The sequence below is a fragment of the Phocoena phocoena genome, chromosome 1 (genome assembly GCF_963924675.1).
Source record: "Phocoena phocoena chromosome 1, mPhoPho1.1, whole genome shotgun sequence".
NCBI classification, from domain to species: Eukaryota; Metazoa; Chordata; class Mammalia; order Artiodactyla; family Phocoenidae; genus Phocoena; species Phocoena phocoena.
Window position 1 is genome coordinate 185,089,310 of NC_089219.1, and position 22,204 is coordinate 185,111,513.

General features: G+C 47.0%; 1 protein-coding gene across 4 annotated transcripts in view; it reads left to right on the forward strand.

Moving 5' to 3' along the window:
* The first annotated feature begins 1,982 nt into the window (after positions 1-1,982).
* Positions 1,983-22,204, forward strand: part of CAMSAP2 (calmodulin regulated spectrin associated protein family member 2) — a 95,370-nt gene continuing 75,148 nt past the window's right edge. For all 4 annotated transcript variants that reach the window (XM_065871250.1, XM_065871416.1, XM_065871336.1 and 1 more), the window contains exons 1-2: positions 1,983-2,121; positions 20,701-20,960. In XM_065871250.1, coding sequence (XP_065727322.1) covers positions 1,983-2,121; positions 20,701-20,960 — 399 coding nt within the window. The remainder of the gene's footprint in view (positions 2,122-20,700; positions 20,961-22,204) is intronic.

The following is a 22,204-nucleotide window of genomic DNA, read 5'->3' on the forward strand; positions in this document are numbered from 1 at the left end:
AAAGGGGCCTGCTTGCCAGTGGAGCTGCCCTTTTAGATAGTAGGGTCCAAAGCCCCCTCCCCACCCCCCATATTTCATATGTCCTGCTTCTATCTTAAGGGCAGGGAGTACCAGAGAAGCCCAAGTAGTTAAAGCATGGGCTTTGCAGTAAGACGGTCCTGGGTTCAAATCTTAGGTCAACCAGTTTACTAGTTATGTGATCTGGGGTAATTTTCAAATTTTTCTGAGCTTTCCTTTTTTTGTATGTGTGTGAAATGAGGATAACACAGGGTTGGACAATTAAAAGTCAATAATGTATTGAAAGGAGATAATGTGAGGAATTCTGAGTTAAATAAGCTCAACAAGAGTGAACGACAATGATATCCATCCCGAGTCCTTGTACATTAATTGAGCAAGTACTATGGGTTGGGCCCTACACGGGTGCGGGAGATAGACGCTGTCATCAGTGGGAAGACAGACGAGTCCTAGATGATTGCATGTACAGTATGTGCAAGAGCTGGGACAGAACAAGAACACGGTGCTCTGGGAACAGGAGAGCACCTGCCTGGCAGCCCTGACCGGGAGGATCAAGAGCTGTCAGGGAAGGCTTCCAGGAGGAGGTGATTCCTGTGAGAGCCTTGCGGGCCGAGTAGGAGTGAGCCAAGGGGACAGAAGGAGTACGGCCGAGCCAGAACACTGACATCTGAGAAGACGCCCCTTCGGGAAAACGGAGCGGCTCTGACAATATGCAGCCACGAGGGTTTGTGGATGCCAGGTCATGCGGTTGGCTCCGTGCAGGAACTGATGCGTTGTTTGGAGGCGCTGATGGATGTGCCCCCTCCCGAGAGAGGACATTTAAGTGGAGAGCATGGAGTAAAGTATCCTGAAGTCGTGAAATCGACACCGGTGCGGAGCTTCCCAGATCCTCAATCCTGGTCAAGCCCCACGTGTGACTTAATCACCCCACGTTAACCTCTATACCTTTGTGGTCAACCAGCGATCACACCCACCCCCTCGGGTTACTTCGAGGACTAGATGGAATTGTTTAGGCACAAGTTGGTAGCAAAGTGTGTGTCACCGAATAAGCATTTTACTAAACATCAGTTCTCTGTGCCTCAGCACTGCGTCGCGAAAACACGAAAGCCACGGCGAGGCCCGTCTCCCCCTCCCTCCCCGCCTCTCCAGCAGGGTCAGCGGCCGCCTCACGCCGGGCCAGGACGCCAGGATGTGCACTCGGCTGACCAGCAGAGCCACCGCCGCCACCGCGCATGCTCCGCGGGCCGCCTGGACCCCCCGCGGGGCGGCGGGCGGGGCGGGCCGCGCGAGGACGCGTGCGCAGACCCGCGCCGCCGCTCGGTCCAGTGCGGCAGCTGGAAAACCGCAGCTGCGGCGGCGGAGGCGGCTACGGCGCGGGCGGCCGCAGGGGAAGCGCGGGGCAGGGCTGGCCGGGCGGGGCCCGAGCTCCGGGCTGACGGCGTCCGCAAGGCGGAGGGCGCGGGGCGGCAGCGCGGCGGCGGCGGGGAGCGGGCGCCAGGAGGGACGGCTGTCGGCGCCCGCGCCGCAGGGACTTTGACGTTCTCCGCGGCGGCTCCGGCTGCGCCGGGTGGGGGCCGCCCGAGTCCCGCGGCCGCGTCTCCGGCGAGTCCCAGCGGCCCCGCGCTCCGGCCGGCGGGCGCCCCGAGGGCAGGGCCGCGAGCGGAGGGCGGCGCTGCGGGCGGCGCGATGGCGGGACGGCCCCCGCGACGTGACCGCTGAGGACGCCCCCGCCGCGCCCGGGCCCGGCCGCGCCGAGACAAAGGGGAGGCGCCCGCACGCGCGCTCGCGGGAGGCTCGCGGGACGGCCGGACGCGGCGCCGCCTCATCCCGGGCCGGGCGCGCGGGGCCGATGCTCTGAGCGGCCCGGACCCCGGCCCGGACCCAGACCCCGACCCCCACCCCCCAGCGCCTACCCCGCGGCCGGCAGCACCATGTGAAGGGCGGGCCGGCGCCCCGAGCGCGTGAAGATGGGGGATGCTGCGGACCCCCGGGACGGGAGGAGGACGTTCATTGTTCCAGCCATCAAGCCCTTCGACCACTATGACTTCTCCAGGGCCAAAATCGCCTGCAATCTGGCCTGGCTGGTGGCCAAGGCCTTCGGGACAGGTACGTGGTGCCCGCCCCCCATCCCTCCATCCCTCCGTCCCCGCAGGCTGCGCGCGTCCCCGTTTTGTTTCCCATCCTCTGGTCCCCTTCGCGCGTGTCTCCGCGCACAGGCTCGGGGACGCGATGGGAGAAGAAAGGAGGGGGGGATAACGCAGGTTTGCTCTTCAGTTAGGAGCCCTTGATTTGGGCAGGTAGGATGCAGCCAGATTTCTTTTATTGGATAGCAAAAGTGGGTGGTTTTTTTTTTCCCCCCCTCCCAGTGACCAATTTTGTCATGTTTTTTACATGGGGTGGTTTTAATTTGTGGTATTTTCCTCATTGTGCTGCATTCATTTCCCCCACAGTCATAGTTGTGATTACACCACCGAGAAATCTGAGTTGGTTTCGTTATTATTGGAAGGAGGTGGATGGCACACAGACTACATTGATTTTGACATTTGTAACCATGGCTGCGATTCAGGATCCGTGGACTGTACCGTGGCCTCTGTCGGAGCGCAGTATTAATTTTTGTCGTCATTTTTGAAGCCCGTGTCCTCCCGTACACGTTTCAGTCTCTATTAAACCAGCTATTTAATATTTAGCTTGCTGAGTGTCACGTCCTATTTTTACTTCGTGTTCAGACACATTCCTTTTCGCAAACATTTTGGCTTCATAAATTAAGAAAAACAACAACTCCCTACAGTGGGATTTTTTTTTTTTTTTAATAGAAGAGTTTTTTGAGGGCATGTGCTGTTGACACAAATTGTATAGGACAGTAGGCGTCAGACACTCCCACCTTTACCCAGTCTTTGCAAAATGACAGGAAAAGGGCCTCCTGTTGTAATTCCTTAGCTGTTGCTTTAGGAGCCCATGTTGTGGAGCTCTGGAAGCATTACCTTCTCATGTGGAGATGCTCCTGGAAGGTAATTTAATCTGATAACCTTGAGTTATTTTGTAAGATTTCTGTGGCCTAGTTCATAAAGATTGGTTGTGTAAAATATTTATTGAGAAGTTTCTTAGTATTTACAGACTTTTCTCCGGATGTTAAATACAGGGTTTATTTTGTTTTGTTTTGTTTTGTTTTGAGGGGAAGAGGATGGCTTAATTCCAACTTTAGGACCGTGAAAATTTGTGGGTAAATGTTTTAATTCATTCTTACTGTTTAAACATACACAGCTGGATACATACACAGGTGACTATCAGGGCTGCATATTTAGTTAACTAGCAAATGAATCTCGGTGTTTAGAAAACTGTCTGAATTAGTTTTGAGGGAAACTTCACGTTACAGTGACTTTGTGCTTATGACAGCTTCTGTTTTATTTGAATTATCATGCTTTGATATTGAAGTAGAAAGATGTTAAAGGTTTTATTTATTTATTTATTTTTGGCTGCAGTGGGTCTTCGCTGCTGCGTGCGGGGTTTTCTCTAGTTGCGGCGAGCGGGGGTTACTCTTCGTTGCGGTGCGTGGGCTTCTCATTGCGGTGGCTTCTCTTTGTTGTGGAGCATGGGCTCTAGGTGCACGGGCTTCAGTAATTGTGGCATGTGGGCTCAGTAGTTGTGGCGCGTGGGCTCAGTAGTTGTGGCACGTGTGCTTAGTTGCTCCACAGCATGTGGGATCTCCCTGGACCAGGGCTCAAACCCGCGTCCCCTGCATTGGCAGGTGGATTCTTAACCACTGTGCCACCAGGGAAGTCCCGATGTTAAAGGTTTTAAAACTAGCATCAGGAGTAAATATAATGAAAAATTTATTCTGAAATAATTTAGATTTTAAAGATTTCTTTGGAACTAAATGTGTAGAGTAACACCTCGGAGGAAACACAAAGTGTTAGTATATTTTTGTTTTCTGGCACCACTGATATCGGTGGTGAAAGTAATTGATGTATTTTGGTTTTAACTTAAGCAGCATACTAAAGCTAATATCCGTTTAGAAGAGAAATGAAAGCTATTTAAGTTTTGGTTTTTTTTAAAAGATTTTTTTTGATGTGAACCATTTTTTAAAGTCTTTATTGAATTTGTTACAATATTACTTCTGTTTTATGTTTTTGGTTTTTTGGCTGGGAGGCATGTGGGATCTCAGCTCCCCGACCAGGGATCGAACCTGCACCCCCTGCATTGGAAGGCGAAGTCTTAACCAGTGGACTGCCAGGGAAGTCCCTATTTAAGTATTTAGAAAAGATGGAAAGAGTAAAATTGATACAGTGACCTCTGTGGAAAAGCAGTGTGTACAAAATGGAAGGCAGAGAGAATAGCAAAAATATTTTCTTTCCTTCTGAAACTGAGAGGAAACTTGTAGTACAGATGTCACAACGTTGCCCTGGATTCACAAGGGTTCCTAACCAGAAAACGGCCTACTCTCTGGATGCCTGTCAGGCAAGTTTACTAGATCCTGGACCACTTGGGAAACAAGTGTTGAACACACTTGGCGAAGAAGAGAAGAGGAAGGAGCAGAGTGTCAGTGGAATGTGTGCCGTGCCTGGGCACTGCGCTAGATGCTTTGCATTATGTTATATGTTCGGGACTTACAGCAGCTCTGTGATGTAGGTAGCGTACTCCCCATTTAAAAAAGAGAGGACGCCAGAGCAGAGAGAGGTTAAACAACTTCCCCACGGTCACAGTTTTAGTACGGGCAGACATGAGCTTTGATTTGATTGTCTGACTAAAGGGTATGGCGTTGGTGAGGGCAGGCATGCCTCTTGTATGCCCGATACCTCAAACACATTGCTTCGTTTATTCCCACAGCATCCCTCTAGAAAGATATTGTCCTCATTTTGCAGGTGAGGGAAGAAGCTCAGATGAATTTGCTCAAGGTTAAACATCTGGCGAGCGGTGGATCCTGCGGGCCAGTGCAGGTCTTTTTGACCCTTAAGTCTGCGCTGTTTACCCTGCTGTGCAGAGTAAGCCTCTCATCTGCCAGTGTGCAGAATGGGCATACAGCACGCGTTAGAAGTCTGATTGATTTATTTTCTTTGAAGGATGGGCAGATCTTAACACACTCTCAGATGGCTTAGATGAACGCTGTTGGTACTCGCAGTTGTCTTGGCAACAGTTAGGGTGGATGAAAGTCATATTCAAAATGGAATGAAAATCAAGCTCAGAAGACCTTAAGAGTCACTTAGTAACGAGAAATTATATTATTAAGAATGTTATCTTCGTGCATTCTGTTTATTCTTTAATCAACAGTATTTGAAAGTATAAATTTATATGGAGTGAGCTGAAAAAATGTCATGTTTCATTTCTTTTGATGTAAATTTTGTGCATTTGCTGCAGACACTGTCGTAAGGCAGATGTTAGTAGACAACGTAGAATTTCAGAGGTGTTGCTGGTGGTGTTCAGCTAATCATTCAAAACATTAGCCCGAATTGAAGTTACGATTTACTAAAATCACTTCTTTAATGATGACATGTCCGGTCCTCAGTCACCAGTTTAGTCTTTTTCTGTGAGAAAGTTTCTAACTTTTGACATATTAAAAAGAAGTCAATTTTAAACCCTATGTTGGAAAATTCATTGAAAATGATAGCTAGAAATCAATTTTGGGGCACAGAATGAAGTTACTGAACTATAAAAAGTAAATAAAGCGCTAGCATTGTAGTACCTAGAAAGCAAATAGAGTATTTACTTAATTTGAAGTCTTCTGTCAGAGCTTGGAATCATATTCTTTTTCTTTACACTAAAAATATTCCACATAACTCAAATCTTCATAGTTTATTTTGTGGAAGAATGCAGGTACGGTTTTGATCAAATGAAGAATAAGTTTGTTTAGGTGAATTTTAATCTGTAAACCAAATAGATACTTTAAGCAAATTGCGGAAGACGGGGAAGTTCAAGTGTGCTGTGTCTACTGTATTTGAACAGCTGAACCCATCTAGCAGTGATATTACTGAGTTTGCTTTAAGTGCTTTGCGGAAAATGGTGGGTGCAAACCCTTTTATGACCTTCTTCCTTACTAAATTCTGGCATTTGGAGGCAGCTCTGTGAGGCTTGCAGGATCTCAGTTCCCCAGTCAGGGATTGAACCCAGGCCATGGCAGTGAGAGCACTGAGTCCTAACCCCTGGACTGCCAGGGAATTCCCAGCATTTGGAGTTCGTAACATGGAGCTTAAGGCCCAATTCCTAGTGTCGCTTTATCATTTCAACTTGATCAACTATCATTCTCCCTTTCGTACAGTGTAGTTTGATGCAAACTACAAAACATATAGCAGAATATAAAATCATCTGCTCTTTTAAATACCCCTTATTTCATTTCTTTATATATCCCAACACGTTTTCTCAAAAATCCCGTCTCACACCTGACTCTCATGCACGTGTGAAGGATGTGCTGTCAGCGGACAGCGCTCTGGTTAAGAGAGACTGATTGCAGAGAGGCCTGTTTGGGAAGTTCTTGTAGGAGTCTGGGCAAGAGATGGTGAAAGCTTGAAGCAGCCGCGCGGAAATGCTGCTAATATTTATTGAGTACTTACTGTGTGTCGGTCACTCTCCATGAATCATCTCATTTTAATCCTCATGACGGCCTTGAGAGGTGGAAACTGTCCATCACTCCAGTGTTACTGATGAGGGAATGAGGCCCAGAGGGTTAGGGACTCACGCAAAGCCACCCAGCTAATGGTGCTGTGTTCTGAACCTGATTTCAGGCCGCCCACTTTACCACGTGCTGTTTGGGGAGAAGTCAAATTAATGGAAAAGAGGCAAAAGATAGAAAAAACATTGCAAAGGTATAATCCCTAGTGTTTCTAAATGACTGAATTCGGGGTGCATGGGGGGAGGATGAGGCCCCCTGAGCTGGCAAGGAGAATGAGGTTACTTGAGCTTTTGAGATCTGGTGACTGGGAAGGGTGAGTCCAGTGCCGTTGGCAGAGATGGAGAGCAGCAAGTTAAATGGCAAGTCGGCTTTGTTCTGGGGAACCTTAAGCTTGATGTGTTGGCCAGATACCTTATCTGAGAAATCTAGTAAGGTAGGTAGCTGTAAATGTGGGTAGGGAGTATGATTGACCAGGTGAGGCTACACAGTAGCACTTTGGGAATCTTCTGCGTATAAAGTGTGATTGGAATCAGAAGGAGATGACACCACAGAGCGACAGAAGAGATTTGAGACAGAATCTAGGGTGGTGAACACTTCGCATAGTTTTGGGAGGAGGCTGAGGAGAAGAAGGTGGAATTAGAGCAGAGAGTTAGGAAGAGAATTAAGAAAGTGTAAAGATATTGAGGCCCTGGAAGGAGAAAGTTTCCAGGCGGGTGGTCTTCTTAACAGTGTCAAAGGCTACAGGTATTTAAACCATGCCTGAGTGGCAAATACGGGTGGCGGGTGGAAGCACGTGGTCCGCGTGCCGGCACAGAGCTCGGAACCCGAGTACCGTTAGTGCAACAACACAGACCAGTAGGATTGGAGGAGGTTTATGTGATGAGTAGTGGGAGATGCAGCTTGAAAGGTAAATTGGCATTGTTTGAAGGGCCACGTTAGGGAATTTGGTATTTGCTTAGTAGATAAATAAATTATCCTAAGCACGTTGGATTTTTGAAAAAGCTACTATGATTTATTGAGCACATACTTCGTATTAAGTACAGTTTTGAACATTTTATATGCCTTATTTTAATTCTGAGAACGACCCTATTAAGTAGATATTATTTTATTTCTTCGTCTGCCACTCTAAGGTAGGGTTTCCCACTGCAGAACTACTGGCTGGCTCCTTCCTTGTTGAGGGGGCCGTCCTATGCATTGTAGGATTTTAGCAGCATCCTGGCCTCTACCCACTAGGTGACGGTGGTATTCCCCGCTCCTACTTCTTCCCCAGTTGTAACACCCAGAAACGTCTCCAGACATTGCCAGTGTCTCCTGGGGCCAATACGACTCCAGCTTAAGAATCACTGCTACGAAGACTGTGAGATACACCTTCAATTTAAAAAGGTTTTTTGGACATTGAAGTACAAATTTGTTACAACGTGTCCCGATTTCACAGATATTCCAATGGAAAATAAGAATTTAGGAAATATGACAGTTTGCCCTTTTAATAAAAGAGGAAATGGGTTTAGAGGGGTTAAATAACTTGCCCTTGATCATCCAGCTTGTAGATTGTGGAACACAAATTCGAGTCAAAACCTTTATGATACTAAAGTTTGTATTTTCACCTCTGTGTTATACTCTTCCTAGAGTTCATTACAGTTTTGTAGTATAATACTGGAAGTGAAGGCACAAAGAAAGCGTGAAAACCGTTCAAACGTAAGTCTTAAATTTTTTGTTTTTTGTGGAATTTAAAAGTATGTTTAATTTTTCTTCAACAAACCTGTTTGTATTTGATTAGTTAGTACAGAAATAGGAAACATATTTAGCATGGGTCTGTCATTTCAGGGTCGTCCCCACCCCCCACCCCAGTGGATCTAGTTTTTTAGGTGCTAGTTCATGGACCTTTTCTATTGGTAAATTACAAATAACGATCTTTAAATTAATATTACACATTTGTTAGTAGTCACAGCGTGGTGCTTCTGCTGAGATAATAATTGTATTCACTGTGATCACGTTTAGGACTTTGCTTCCTGTGCCTTTCAGGGTCTCTCCTGTTCTTTTTAAACACGGATTCTGCATCAACGTAACATCCTGGGTTAAAGGGCGACACCCCAACACTGTAGTGTCTTTCCAGCTCTCCTTCTACCACCTGCTCCCTTTTTGGGGGCCTTTTTCCTAAAGTCTTTGTCTCAGTTTCCCTGCTTGCCAAATAGTCATGATAATAAGCATTTGTTTTGCCTTCTTTAGAAGAGAAAGCATATACATTGAAACATGAATTGATCCATCTCACACTTAGGCTACTTTTGGATATTCTGTTTCCCATTGTGGAATGGGATTGTATTTCTTTAATAGTTTCAAAGAATTCTTTTTATTCAAAATACTTTTTTCAGGAACGAAATTGGGTCATTTGTAGAGACGTGGATGGATCTAGAGACTGTCATACAGAGTGAAGTAAGTCAGAAAGAGAAAAGCAAATATCGTATATTAACACATATATGTGGAACCTAGAAAAATGGTACAGATGAACCGGTTTGCAGGGCAGAAATTGAGATACAGATGTAGAGAGCAAACGTATGGACACCAAGGGGGGAAAGCTGCGGCGGGGGCAGGGGTGGTGGTGGTGGGATGAATTGGGCGATTGGGATTGACATGTATACACTGATGTGTATAAAACCGATGACTAATAAGAACCTGCTGTATACAAAAATAAATAAAATAAAATCCAAAAATTAAAAAAAAATAAACTTTTTCAACTATGAACTGGGAGAAATAAAACAGAGGCTGGGAATCCAGCACTAGAGAGAAAACCGAAGTCCCTCTGTAACCCTCACAGTCGCACCCTGAGTGTTAGGCCTAGTCGTGTTTATGAAGCACCTGAAAATGGTTTTTTGAGGTAAAGAAATAGAATTTCAGTTCACTGAAAAAGTGTTCGTCTCCTTACTCCATATTTAACAAATATAGGTTCCTGGGAACATGTGTGTATGATCTTGAAAAGTTATTTTGAATCTACCCCCGCTCCCACTCCCAGCCCTCTCCTTCAAACCATTTTCTGTCTCTAAATGGGAGTTACAAGGAAATTTTAAGTACTTTAGGCTCTTGGAATAAAAAATATTTGAAATGTTTGAAATACTTTGAAAGACATTTGTCCTCAGCAAAGGAACGTTTCAAAGTAGATGGTTTCATTTTTTTCTGCTGGCATTTTAATGCTACTTTCAAGATTCTCTTTCAACTGTCTTGTTTTCCATTCTTTCTGTTTTATGACATTCATATGACGAGGGCGCTGACTTGTAAATTTTTCTCTAATTTACGCGTTTTGTAGAATTTTGTATTGTAACAGATTTTGAAACAGCAGAAATAACCTTTTTTCTTTTTTAGCTACCTCCATTTTTTTTTAACATAGACTTTAGAGGGCTTGATTATAAGTTCTTGAAATTTTACTTTTGACACTTAATAGTTTTTGAAGAGGTGAGACAGGCACCGATTCAAAAGTCCAGAGGTGTAAAAGGCTAGGTCTAGTGGAAAATCTTCCCTCCTGGACCCTGAGCCACTCAGTTTGTGTTTTAAACTTGGTAATGTTGGAAGACTGTTTCTCGAAAGATCCCTGGGAGTGCACTTACAAATGGTTGACATGGTGATTTTAATGTTACGTGTATTTGGCCACAGCAAGGAAAAAGATCTCTTGGATACAGAGCAGGAAATGCATTGGAGGGAGACGAAGGGTTGTGAAGGGGGAACAGTTAGGAAGTTGTTACCGTCCAGGTGAGAGGTGGCATCGGCTTGGAGGTGGATGGATACGGAAGGAAGTGGATGCGCGTCAAAGGTAAGACCTGGTGGTTGGTTGGACACGGCGAAGGAAAGATGATATTGTGGGGCGTGTGAAGACTGATTTTCCTTACTGGGGAACAGAACAGTGGGAGAGGGCCAGGTTGTGTGTGCGAAGGAAAGAGGGCGGGACAGAGCAGCGCCGAGACGGTGGGGTGTGTGCGTTAGGCCCTTGAAGAGTCCCACTCAGGTGGGGCTCAGAAGATCTCGGGGATGAGAGGCGAGGTGGTGATGGAGACACACAGGGTGGGTAGGTGCCAGTCACCCCGTGGGAGAGTGTGGGGAGGCCCCCAAGACAGGAGAGCCACAGAGAGTGACCAGAGGGGAAGCGAGGAAGCGGGACAGGAGGCCCAGCCTGGGGGGTGAAGGCGCGGCCGGAGGCACCTCGGGATTTCGCAGCTCGGCAGAAGGTGTGGAGGGGAAGCGGGGGAGCGAAGCGGGCGGGGCGGCCGGGGCGTGTTCGCTGCGGCACGGAAAGCGCACCTGGGTCGGCGGACGGCAGCGGCGGGGGTGGGGGTGGGGGGGCTCCTCCCGCGCCCCGCCCTCTCTTACGTCCTTTCCCACGGCACCCAGGGCTCCTCAGAGAAACTTCTCTGCCCTTCTCCCGCCTCCTCCTTCCTCTTCGAGCAGACAAAGCCGTTTGACGATGGCACATCCCAAACAGCTATGATGACAGCGAGCTCCCTGTACCCCGCGTCTGACCTCCACGGCCGGCGGCTCACCCCCGACCCAGCCGCCGGTTATTTAAAGCAAGTCCCCGACATCGTGTCATTGCATCTGTAAACATACTAGTGTCTCCGGCAGCCAGGGGCTCCCTTTTTATTTTTTTTAATTTATTTATTGTTTAAGATTTTTTGATGTGGACCATTTTTAAGGTCTTTATTGAGTTTGTTACGGTGTTGCTTCAGTGTGATGTTTTGGTTTTTGTTTTGGCCCGGAGGCATGTGGGATCCTAGCTCCCCAGCCAGGAATCGAACCGCACCCCGTGCCTCGGAAGGTGAAGTCTTAACCACTGGACCGCCGGGGAAGTCCCCAGGCGCTCCCTTTTTAAACTTTGCCGTGGTGCTGCCATCACCACACCGCTCCACATCACCGGTCACCTTTCTGTTTTCACTTTTCTGTTTTACAGTTCATTTGTTCTAGTCAGTATCTAAATAGGGGCCAGCCTTTGCAATTTGGTATGTCTCTCTAAGTTTTTTAAATATATAGGCTCCCCCGCCATCTAATTCTGTTTTCCTTACAGTTTACTTACTGGAGAAACCATAGTATTTGTCCTGTCGTTTCCCACGGCCTGGATCGCCACGGGATGGTTTAACAGGTGTCATTTTGTCCCCTGTATTTCTTATACATTGACAGCTAAATATAGAGAATTGTACAGATTCAAGTTTGATTTTTTTTTTTTTTTTTGCATACTCCATAGGTTTGTGTACTTCCACCAGGAGGCACTTAATGTCTCGTTATTTCTCTTTGTGTCCTGGCTTCTTTGTTTGTTATTGGGAATTCTCTTCCCTGTATTAAATGTCTGGGTGCCCTGGGGGAGAAGTTTCCACAGCGAACTGCCAGGCAGCCACCCTGGAGGTCACGGAGCAGGAATATTCACAGACAAACTCAGAGAGCTTCAATCACAGGGATTGTTAAATCGGTTTACCGTGAGAAGCGAGGGCAAAGAAAGGTGGGGTGAATTAACACACCCTCCCCGAATCCGGCAGCACACCACACCTCGTTCTTTGTGCTCCATCAGCCTTGCCCACAGATGGTACGGTTGCAACAACCAGCGCTGAGGTTTGAACAAGGAGGCCCACAGTGATACAAGGCAGCACACTTGCTCCATCAGAGACGCAGAGGACGTGCATGCCTGCCGCAGCTGTGGCTTGTCGGGAAGCCTGATGAATAGCCTTGGGTCCTGTGCGCCTTGGGCAGAGCACACGCAGGCCAGAATGTGTGTCGCTGATGGGTGGCCCAGTTAAGCATTCATGAATTTTAAGTGTTCATGTATATTTAGTGTTCATTGCCTATTGTTCGTTCAGCCTCATGTATATTTAATGTATCATGAATATTTATTGCCTGGTGTATCTTGTGTATCATGAATAGTTAGCACGTTGGGACCTCATGAATATTAGGTATCTTCTGGTTTTCCCATTCCTTGCTATGTTTAACACACATATGCTGCTAACCACTTACCTTTATTTGGTACATTCTTTGAGTTCTGTCCGTGATTAACAACTTTTTGCTTACTAGTACTTATCTATACTTCAAATATCTTAAAAGGTTTCACATATATTTTACAAACGTAAGCATCTTTTATAACAGAATTGGTTAGCCTCGGAAGTAAAAGTGCATTTTCTGAGGTACAGGAAAGGCAGGATAACTGTTCTGTTCTTTCCCTTTATTGGACCAAACTGAATGGATCACTGGCCCCCCCGAGAATCTGGAAGGGAGTAAAGAACGGGTAGGAAGAGCATGTGAACAGTGGTGACGAGAATGTGCAAAGGCTTTGCGGGGGGAGGGAGCGTGCGTGGTTCCAGGAACTGAATGGGCCGCCAGGGGCAGGGCCATGTCTTTCTTGTAGGTCAGAGGAAGGCTTTGAGTCCTTAAAGAAGCAGAGGTCATTGAAAACCCTGAGGTCTGGCAGGGTGTGTGACCTGCTCAAGTTTGCCTACGGGAAGTAAGCAGATTCTGGCTACAGTAGAGAATGGTTTGGAGTGGGGACAGGTGTGGGCATTGCAAAGACAAGTTGAGGAGTGATGCAGTAGTGCAGACGCAAAGTTCCAAGAGCCAGGACCAGGAGGTGGGAGTTGAGATTGCGAGAAGGGGAGGGTTGGGCTGGGTTTGGTGATGGATTTGGTCTGGGGCTTGAGGGACGACGCCTAGATGCCGCTGTACTTGTGTGACGCAGGGAACACCGGGAATGATTACGCTTGGGGAGAAGATTGATTTGGGGCGCTTTGAGGTTTCATGACTCTCTTCAGCGTAATTTCAAATGCGTAAGAATAGTACAAAGGGGCTTCCCTGGTGGCGCAGTGGTTGAGAGTCTGCCTGCCGATGCAGGGAACATGGGTTCGTGCCCCGGTCCGGGAAGATCCCACATGCCGCGGAGAGGCTGGGCCCGTGGGCCATGGCCGCTGAGCCTGCGCATCCGGAGCTTGTGCTCCGTGATGGGAGAGGCCACAACAGTAAGAGGCCCGCGTACCGCAAAAAAAAAAAAAAAAAAAAAAGAATAGTACAAGGAATTCCTGCATACCCTTTCCCCAGGTTACCAGTTGTTAACCTTTTGTCCCATTTTCTCCCTTCCCCTTCCCCCACACAAATCCGTGTGTGTCTGTAGATACACACACACACACACACACACACACGTAATGTTTTCTGAGCTGTCTGAGAAAGAATTAGAGACATTGTACCCTCTACCCCTAAATACTTCAGGCTCTCTCCTGATGAGAGATGAACGGTAAGTCTCAGGTAATCTCAGTAAAATTATAAAAATAAGGAACTTTAACTTCGACCCCGTATTATCTAATCCACATCCCCTACTCAGATTTGCCATTGTCTTAACGTCCTGTGTTGCTGCTTTTCCCCCCATTTCCAAGATGCAGTCCAGGATCGTGCACCACATTTAGTAGACTTGTCTCCGTCGGCCCCTTAACCTGGAACGGCGTCTCAGTCTGTCTCTGTCTTCCACGATCCTGACATTGTGAGGCCTCAGCACCCCTGCTGCCTGCTGAGCTGGGTGGCAGGCCCCTGCCCTGGGCACTGTCTTTGCCCTGTGCCCCTGGCACAAGCAGGCAGGTCCCTGCAGGCTCCACCTGGGCCACCTCCTGCCTCGTGGTCCTCTGCCCTCTCTGGAACGCTGGGCCCTCATTCCGCCCCTGGGTTCCATGACTGGGACGACGATGAGATTCTGGTGTGGCTGCGGGCAGTGTCCCAACAAGAAAACCTAGACAGTCTGAAGGAACAGTACACAGACCCCTGACCCAGATAAGAAGTGATGGAGACCCAGGAACCAGAGACCTTTCCCGCCCCCCCATTCCCCCCGCCCCCCGCTCCTGTCCCCTGGTGCCACCCCGTCTTCTTTGGCTTTCTTCCTTCTTGTCCTTTGACCACCTACTCTCTACTCTCCCTCCTTCCCTCCCTGCTCGCCTCCAGCTGACCCGCCCTCGCACCCCCTCTCATCCCTGCCACCTCCGTCACCTGTCTCTCTCTCCAGCAGCAGGTGTCCTTCGTTGCCCCCTGCCTGGCCGCATCCCTGCGTTCCTCAGGGGGCTTGGGCAGGGATGCCCGGGAGGCACCAGAGATGAACCGCTGGGCAGCCAGGCAGCCGCAGAGGAGAAGTATCTAGACAGAGCGCAGTTTCCTTACCCTCTGTTGCTCCCAGGATCAGACCGCTTGACATCCTCCCTCATGCACCGAGATGCTGGGGAGGGGGGGTCAGGAAATAGGAAATCCAGGTTCTCAGTACCCCCGAAATGTCTGAGCCTGCAGTGTCGATTTGCTCCCTTTATTAAAATGTATTTTTATCTTATGAAAACAGTAGGCCAGTTATTTTATAGAACGTCCCTCATTTGGATCTAACGTGTCTTCTTGATGGATTCAAGTCACACAAACCTGGCGGGACGACCACAGAAGAGGTGCTGTGTTTTCAGTGTGGGTTGTGTCCGGGGCACGCGATGTACGTTCAGTTGGTGGTGCAGATTTTGATCACTTGCTTCAGGCGGTATCTGCCACTTCTCTCCGCTATAAAGTTATTATTTTCCATCTTTAATTAAGAAGCAGTTCGTGGGGAGATAATTTGAAATACCCTGTTCATCAAACCCACCAATTTAGCATCCAAAATGATTCTTGCTTGAATCAGTTGTTATCCCATTTATTTTATCCCATTTTTAGTTGGTATTCTACTACAAAGAAGAGTTTTCCCTTCTTTTTCTTTCACATACTTATTCATTTATTTGTTTCCATCAGGGTGGACATTCTTGTTTTATTCAGTGGGTTCTAATCTTTTATTGTCATTACTTATTTTGATGTTCAGATTGTCTCAGATTTGGCCAGTGGGATCTCTTTCCGGCTGAATCCTGTGACCTTTTGACATGGTCCCATCATTTGTTAGCTTTCGCACGCGCGCGCACACACACACACACACACACACACACACACGTTCTTAGCTGATCTTGCAGTTTTCCTGCTCCAGCCCGGGAGGAAACAGCCATTTCTGGAGGAGTCCTGGTGCGTTTTAATGGGAGGCGTATTAGAAACTGAGATACAGGTGCGAGGCTTATTGCCGCTGGGATTTAGCAGACAGAGCTAGGAAACACACACGTCCAGATGTGACTCTCTCTGTCACAGATACATGCCAACCACCATGTGTCCACACTGACACTTCCCATCTCAGTCCAGCCCCATAGAGCTCGCTCGGACCCCCCCGCCCTTTCCATGTTTCTGAGAAACCAGGCTCTGGTTTGGGGTTCGTGAAGGGTTGTGAGGACCTGGAGCTCAGGAGAGGTCCCTGCGTCTCAAAGTATCCCGTTCTCCTCCAGGCTGCATTGTAGTGGGAGGGGGTAGAAATAGGCTAACCTAAATATTATGGGATAGTAGTCATTGAAACAGGACGACTGCGTGGGGTCAGGGAAGGTGTATCTGGGAGATGACCACTGACTGAGCTCCCGATGGGAAGGGCCGACCGCGGGAGGAGGGTGAGGGGCCGGGGAGTAGCTGGTGCCCAGGCCCCGAGGGACAGACGTGGCACCCTGTAGCGTCTGCGGTGTGGTGGGCCCAGAGGTGGAGGAACTTGAAGTCAGGAGCAACCGTGACTGCACACCTGTGCAGGCTGGGGAGCCCGAACTCAGGACAGACAGTTCCTGCACTCACGGTCCCGGGTCAGGGAAGACACAGCTTTTAAATCCAAAGCCCCAGTTTTCCCCACTCTGTCATGCTGCCTCCTGCTGGTAGTGAATGTAGGTTAACTGGAAAAGGTTTGGTTTTGAGAGGGATACTATTGCAGAAGCAAAGAGTGGCCTAGGGGAAAACTGTCAGGTTTTTCAAAGCAGGTACACGGAGTAAATTAGGATTACTAGTACAGAATCTGGGAGTTGAGGGGAAATTTGAAATCTGGGAGTCCCTTTAGGACAAGACTGATGACTAAAATTAAAAAAAATAATAACATTTTCATTCATCAGATATTTATTTTGTGCTCGCCATGTATCAGGCACTAAGATGCTACGGTTTGTATTATGGGGAATAATTATGGTCCTTGCCCTCTGGTCATGTAGGAGGTACTCTTTTTTTTTTAAATTAATCTTTATTGGAGTATAGTTGCTTTACAACGTTGTGTTAGTTTCTACTCTACAGCAAAGTGAATCAGCTATAGTATACATATATCCCCTCTTTTTTTTTTTTATACTAGTGTTTTTTACTTGTTGACAGTTTTGCTTTATTTATTTATTTATTTATGGCTGTGTTGGGTCTTCGTTTCTGTGCGAGGGCTTTCTCCAGTTGTGGCAAGCGGGGGCCACTCTTCAGCGTGGTGCGCGGGCCTCTCACTGTCGCGGCCTCTGTTGTTGCGGAGCACAGGCTCCAGACGCGCAGGCTCAGTAATTGTGGCTCACGGGCCTAGTTCCTCCGCGGCATGTGGGATCCTCCCAGACCAGGGCTCGAACCCGTATCCCCTGCCTTGGCAGGCAGATTCTCAACCACTGCGCCACCAGGGAAGCCCTCCCCTCTTTTTTGGATTTCTGTGAGGTACTCATTTTAATACATCCTTGTCAACTGTGGGTTTAAAAATTACTTGCCATTTTGATAGGCAAAGTCTCATTGTAACTTTCTTTGATTACCGGTACTATGATTTTTTTAAAAAATGTTAACTGACCATTTTTGTGTCTTTTGGTTAATTTAGAGTTCCAGGTGTAGGGCTTACTTTTACTTGGAGATTTTGAAACTCACAAATTCTGTCTTAGTAATTGCCTTAGACATAATTTTTAGATTTGGAAAATAAGGCAGTGTTCCCATGGTTGAGTGGTGATATTTCTGAACTGCATTCCCCTTGTAACCCCTGACCATTCACTGTGTTAAGGAAATCTGTGTCATTTGCTGGTGCATGGATGCAACTAGTACTAACTCAGCTTTATAGAAAAGTGCCTTGGGCAAGACTGTTTCTGTGCCCTCTGCCTGTGCCCAAGCGTTTCAGGTGATTGTTAATTTCAAAGCTTCGCTCTAGTCAGGATTTATAATAACATGAGTAAGGTAGGTTCTTGCTTAAGTCCTGGTGCACAAGAAAAACTTGTCTCTTATCCTTTGCAATTCTGGGAGTTTCAGTTTCTTGAAGTATTAATTTCTTACCTTCTTGTACTCTGGAGGTGAGGGGCAGGGTGAAACCTCTTATCTTTGATTTTGCCTGTTTATTTTCTAATATGTGGTTTCAGGTCATTCATTTTAAAAATGTGATACAAGTCCAAACTGTTTTCTAAAAAATGATAGTCTTGTACTGTTGGCAAAATGATCGACATTTTCGAAGTCTTCTTTTAAGCATATTTAGTTCTTGAAGACTTGTTCTTAAAAGTGACCTACTTTACAATACTCAGTATGCAGTTTTGCATTCTTTTGGGGTGGAATAATCTGTTTTTGTCATATTCTTGAAACATTCTTTGACTTGCTGGATTCCTTCCCTTTTCCTTGCATTGAGATCTTTTTTTGACACTTACATTTTCATCACTTAGATTTGTGGGTTCGTCATAATAAAATGAAAATAGCCCCTAAGCTGTATGTTTTCCACCTTCCAGCCTGTTGATCCTGGCAAACCATTGTTATTTTTGAATCTGTTTAGCTACAAGGTTTCGAGCTAAGACTCTGCACTTATCAGCTATGTGTCCTTGGGCAAGGTAACCTTTCTTGAGTTCCTTATCTGTAAAATAGGGACAAGAGGGTTGTTAGTATTGAACGACAGAATGCATGTTTGTGACAGTGCCCGCACATAAAGGCCCTTATTAAGTATTACACATTCCTGATATTTTTCTGCGTATTGTCTGATTTGACAGTTCCACCAAGTTGTAATAAAGATCGTGTGTGAGAATGGATGTAAAAGCCGTAAATAAATGTAAGCGGATGTACAGGTGCGGTGAAGTTTGCAACCCTGGTGATGAGCAGTCACTTTTCTTTGCATAGCAGATGTTTAGGTACCAAGTCACTGCATTCGTCACTTTTTATTGTTATAGGGGGAAAAAATCTGTTATGTGTACATTTTATAATAATTGTCTTCAAACCAAATAATTTCCCTTTAAATTTGCTCTACGAGTAGCTTCCATTTAGCTCCCGTGATACGAGAATTTACGTGAGTGCCAGCGCCCGTCTTCTGTAGATTACAATGGAGCTCATGTGTCACGCTGAGGCCGCTGCTGAGTTTAAGGCTGGCTCACTACTGGTTAATGCAGCCACGAAGGAAGGAAAGTGTTTTCAATTATTAAATGAGGATGGTATTTTTAGATGTCTCCAAAATCCCGAATTGGTACATCTACTCTTGACCTCTTTCCAGAGTCCTGTATTCCCAGCTGCTTTTTGGATATTTCCACTTGGGTATTTTTGCTATTGTTTCAGACTCAGCACATGTAAAACTAAGTTTATGATCTTGCTTCTGGAGTTGATGCTTCCTCTGATTCTCTTTTCTCTTTTATTTATTTTTTCCATTTTAAATTTATTTATTTATTTTTGGCTGCATTGGGTCTTCGTTGCTGCGCGCGGGCTTTCTCTAGTTGCCGCGAGCGGGGGCTACTCTTCGTTGCGGTGCGCGGGCTTCTCACTGCGGTGGCTCTTGTTGTGGAGCACGGGCTCTGGGTGTGCGGGCTTCAGTAGTTGTGGCACAGAGGCTCAGTAGCTGTGGCTCGCGGGCTCTAGAGCACAGGCTCAGTAGTTGTGGAGCACGGGCTTATTTGCAGTGCGGCATGTGGGATCTTCGCAGACCAGGGCTCGAACCCGTGTCCCCTGCGTTGGCAGGTGGATTCTTAACCACTGCGCCACCAGGGAAGCCTCTTGATCGTTTATTGCTCACTGTTGTCTCCAGTTTCTGAACTGCAGAACTTTACCTGTCTGTCTAGATTATTTGTAGACTACTGGCTCCTTGAGGGTAAGGATTATTTCCAAATCCTTGAATTCCCCAGAACCATACTCATCTAGAAAGTGAACGTGCAATCATTATGATACTGTTATTTGATGAAAATATTTTTCTAAATGATAGGACCTGTCAAGAACTTGAAGGTAAAATTGCTACGTTGTATATTAATACTCGCGAGTACACCTTTTGGAAGGCTGGCGTGGCTGAGCGCTGTGGCGTCGTCGGGCTCACGCTGAAGCTGCCTGTTGAGGAGGCTCCTCGAAGCCGTGATGGGTGGCGGGTGGCCCCGAGCCCTCATTCTCCGGAGGAGGCAGGCGGGGGCCTGGCTGGTGTCGGGCCAGAGCTGCCAGGTTCTGTGACTGTGGCTCTACGCCAGCTTCCTGCTCAGATGCCCGCCTTTCCTCGCGGGGGACGACGCCCGTCCTTGCCTGGCGTTCTTCCCGGGCGATGGCCTGGCCACCAGAGAGAAGCTCAGAGACCATCCCATCGCCCAGCTGCCCTGTCTGTCTCCCTCGAAGGGAGCAGCTGGGTGCCCAGGAAGGCTTTTGGGGGTTGGGGTGGGGTCGGTGGGAAGGCGAAGGAAACAGGGCTTGCTGGCGTTCAGGACTTGTAAGGGTGGTTCTCCGAGAACCGCAGCTGTAGCTGCCGATCAGCAGCCTACGCGGGCCAGCAGGAGGGAGAGGCCAGAGGCGGCGGGAGGCGGAGGGAGGGCGCGCAGTGGGCGCGTCCTGCTTGGCAGCCGGCGAGCCGGGCAGCTTTGGGCAAAGGATTTTTTACTCCCAGGCGTCGAGGCCTAGCGGTGCCCGGAAGCAGCTGTTATCGTGAGCGCTTGAATGTGAGCGGATCCGCTGGAATGGGCTTTTCGGAGCCTTGTAGCTCGCTCGCTCTCTGTGTTCCAGCGTGCACGTGGGAATACTTTCCGCAGACTGCCCGGACTCAGAAGACGTCTCTTCCTTGATGGCTTGGTAGAGTCGCTTTTTAGAATATTCTCGGAACCGTATCTTCCGTATAGGAAAATTCTCTCTCTTTCTCGTTCCACATTACCTGCCGAGGTCGAATAAATCATCTTTTCAGCTAAAGGGTTATTGTTATTTTTAGAAGGAATCTTAACTTTTAAGACACGAATGATTGTTAGATAAGCTGTGTTTCTTTTATAAAAACCTTGTAAGAAATTGTTTCCCCTTAATCTTTGTAGAAAATGTGCCAGAGGAGCTTCGAGAGCCATTTTACACAGACCAGTATGACCAGGAGCACATCAAGCCGCCTGTTGTTAATTTGCTTCTCTCGGCTGAACTGTACTGTCGCGCTGGGAGCCTCATTCTCAAGAGCGACGCTGCCAAACCCCTTTTGGGCCATGATGCTGTCATCCAGGCTTTAGCACAGAAAGGTCTTTATGTCACGGACCAAGAAAAATTGGTAACAGAACGAGATCTCCACAAGAAACCCATACAGATGGTGAGTCTTTATACACCCAAGATTATTTTGTTTCAAGTGTGTACGTTTGTGAATTGTATTATAATACAGAGGGACATAGGTTTTACCATTGCATTGTCATCTCTGCCTAGAGTTTAAAAAATACCTTTTTTCTTACAAGCCTCATTTTCAGATTAAGATTTTTTAAAATTGAAGTATAGTTGATTTACAGTGTTGTGTTTCAGGTGTATAGCAAAGTGAACAAATTAAGGAAGATTTTAATAAACTATTGTGGAATGTTTGGTGCTATTATAATGCCTGGGAGAAACAATTACATAATTCCCAAGTAAAGAAAAGTGATTTCTTTTTTGATTTAAAAACTTTTTTCCATCATAGAGACTAGAAGAGATGTAAAGTGCATCCTTTTATTCTCATTAGGAAAGAGATGGGATTTGTAAGTGTTCATTTACATGCTTGAATGACCTCTTGGTAAATGTCTGTATATCAGATACTTCAGTTTACTTAACAACTTGAATGCGTTCTTGTGGAAAACACACAATGAAGGGCTCTGCGCTGGCTTGGGACTAGCAGGCAGGCCTCTCTCATGATAGTCTGTGGAGACACACAGACGCTCAGGTGCATCGCCTGCCGCTTCAATCTGCGGTACCGCTGTAGCTCAGGTTTACAAAACGCTGGGCATCGTCGAGAATGGCATTAGAACAGCAGATTCGCACGTTTAATTAAATCATGCTCTTGCATGAGACATTCCTTACTTCGGAGGAAGGAGAGAGATATACAAGAAGAAGATATGAAGTTTTGAAATTGAAGAATTTCAAAGAATGAACGAAAATTAGTTTACCGAATATAGTGCTGAAAGAGACGATTGACCCGCTTTTGCTTTCTGCCTATTTTCCTTCTTATAAAAAACAGTTACTTTCAAGAAATGGAGAATAATGTCTCAAGAAAAACGTAATGAATTTAGTAATAGATTTATAATAGAATTATTAAGGAAAAGTAAGAGTGTTTATTATCAGATGTGAGATTTTCACCTCTCACTGACGGCTTCAGGTCCACCTTGCGGGTTCCCCCATCGTTGTGCACCTGTCTCTGCTCAGGTGTCCCCACAGGCGCTCACCGCCACCTCTCTGCAGTCACTGCGCTAGTGGGATGCTTCTGCTCTGATTATTTTTGCTTCCATCGTTCAGGCCAAATGGATGGTTATAAAGCACGTCCGCAACGTTGAGTCTGTGTCTGTGTTTGCTCAGTACCCGTTCTTTCAGGTACCA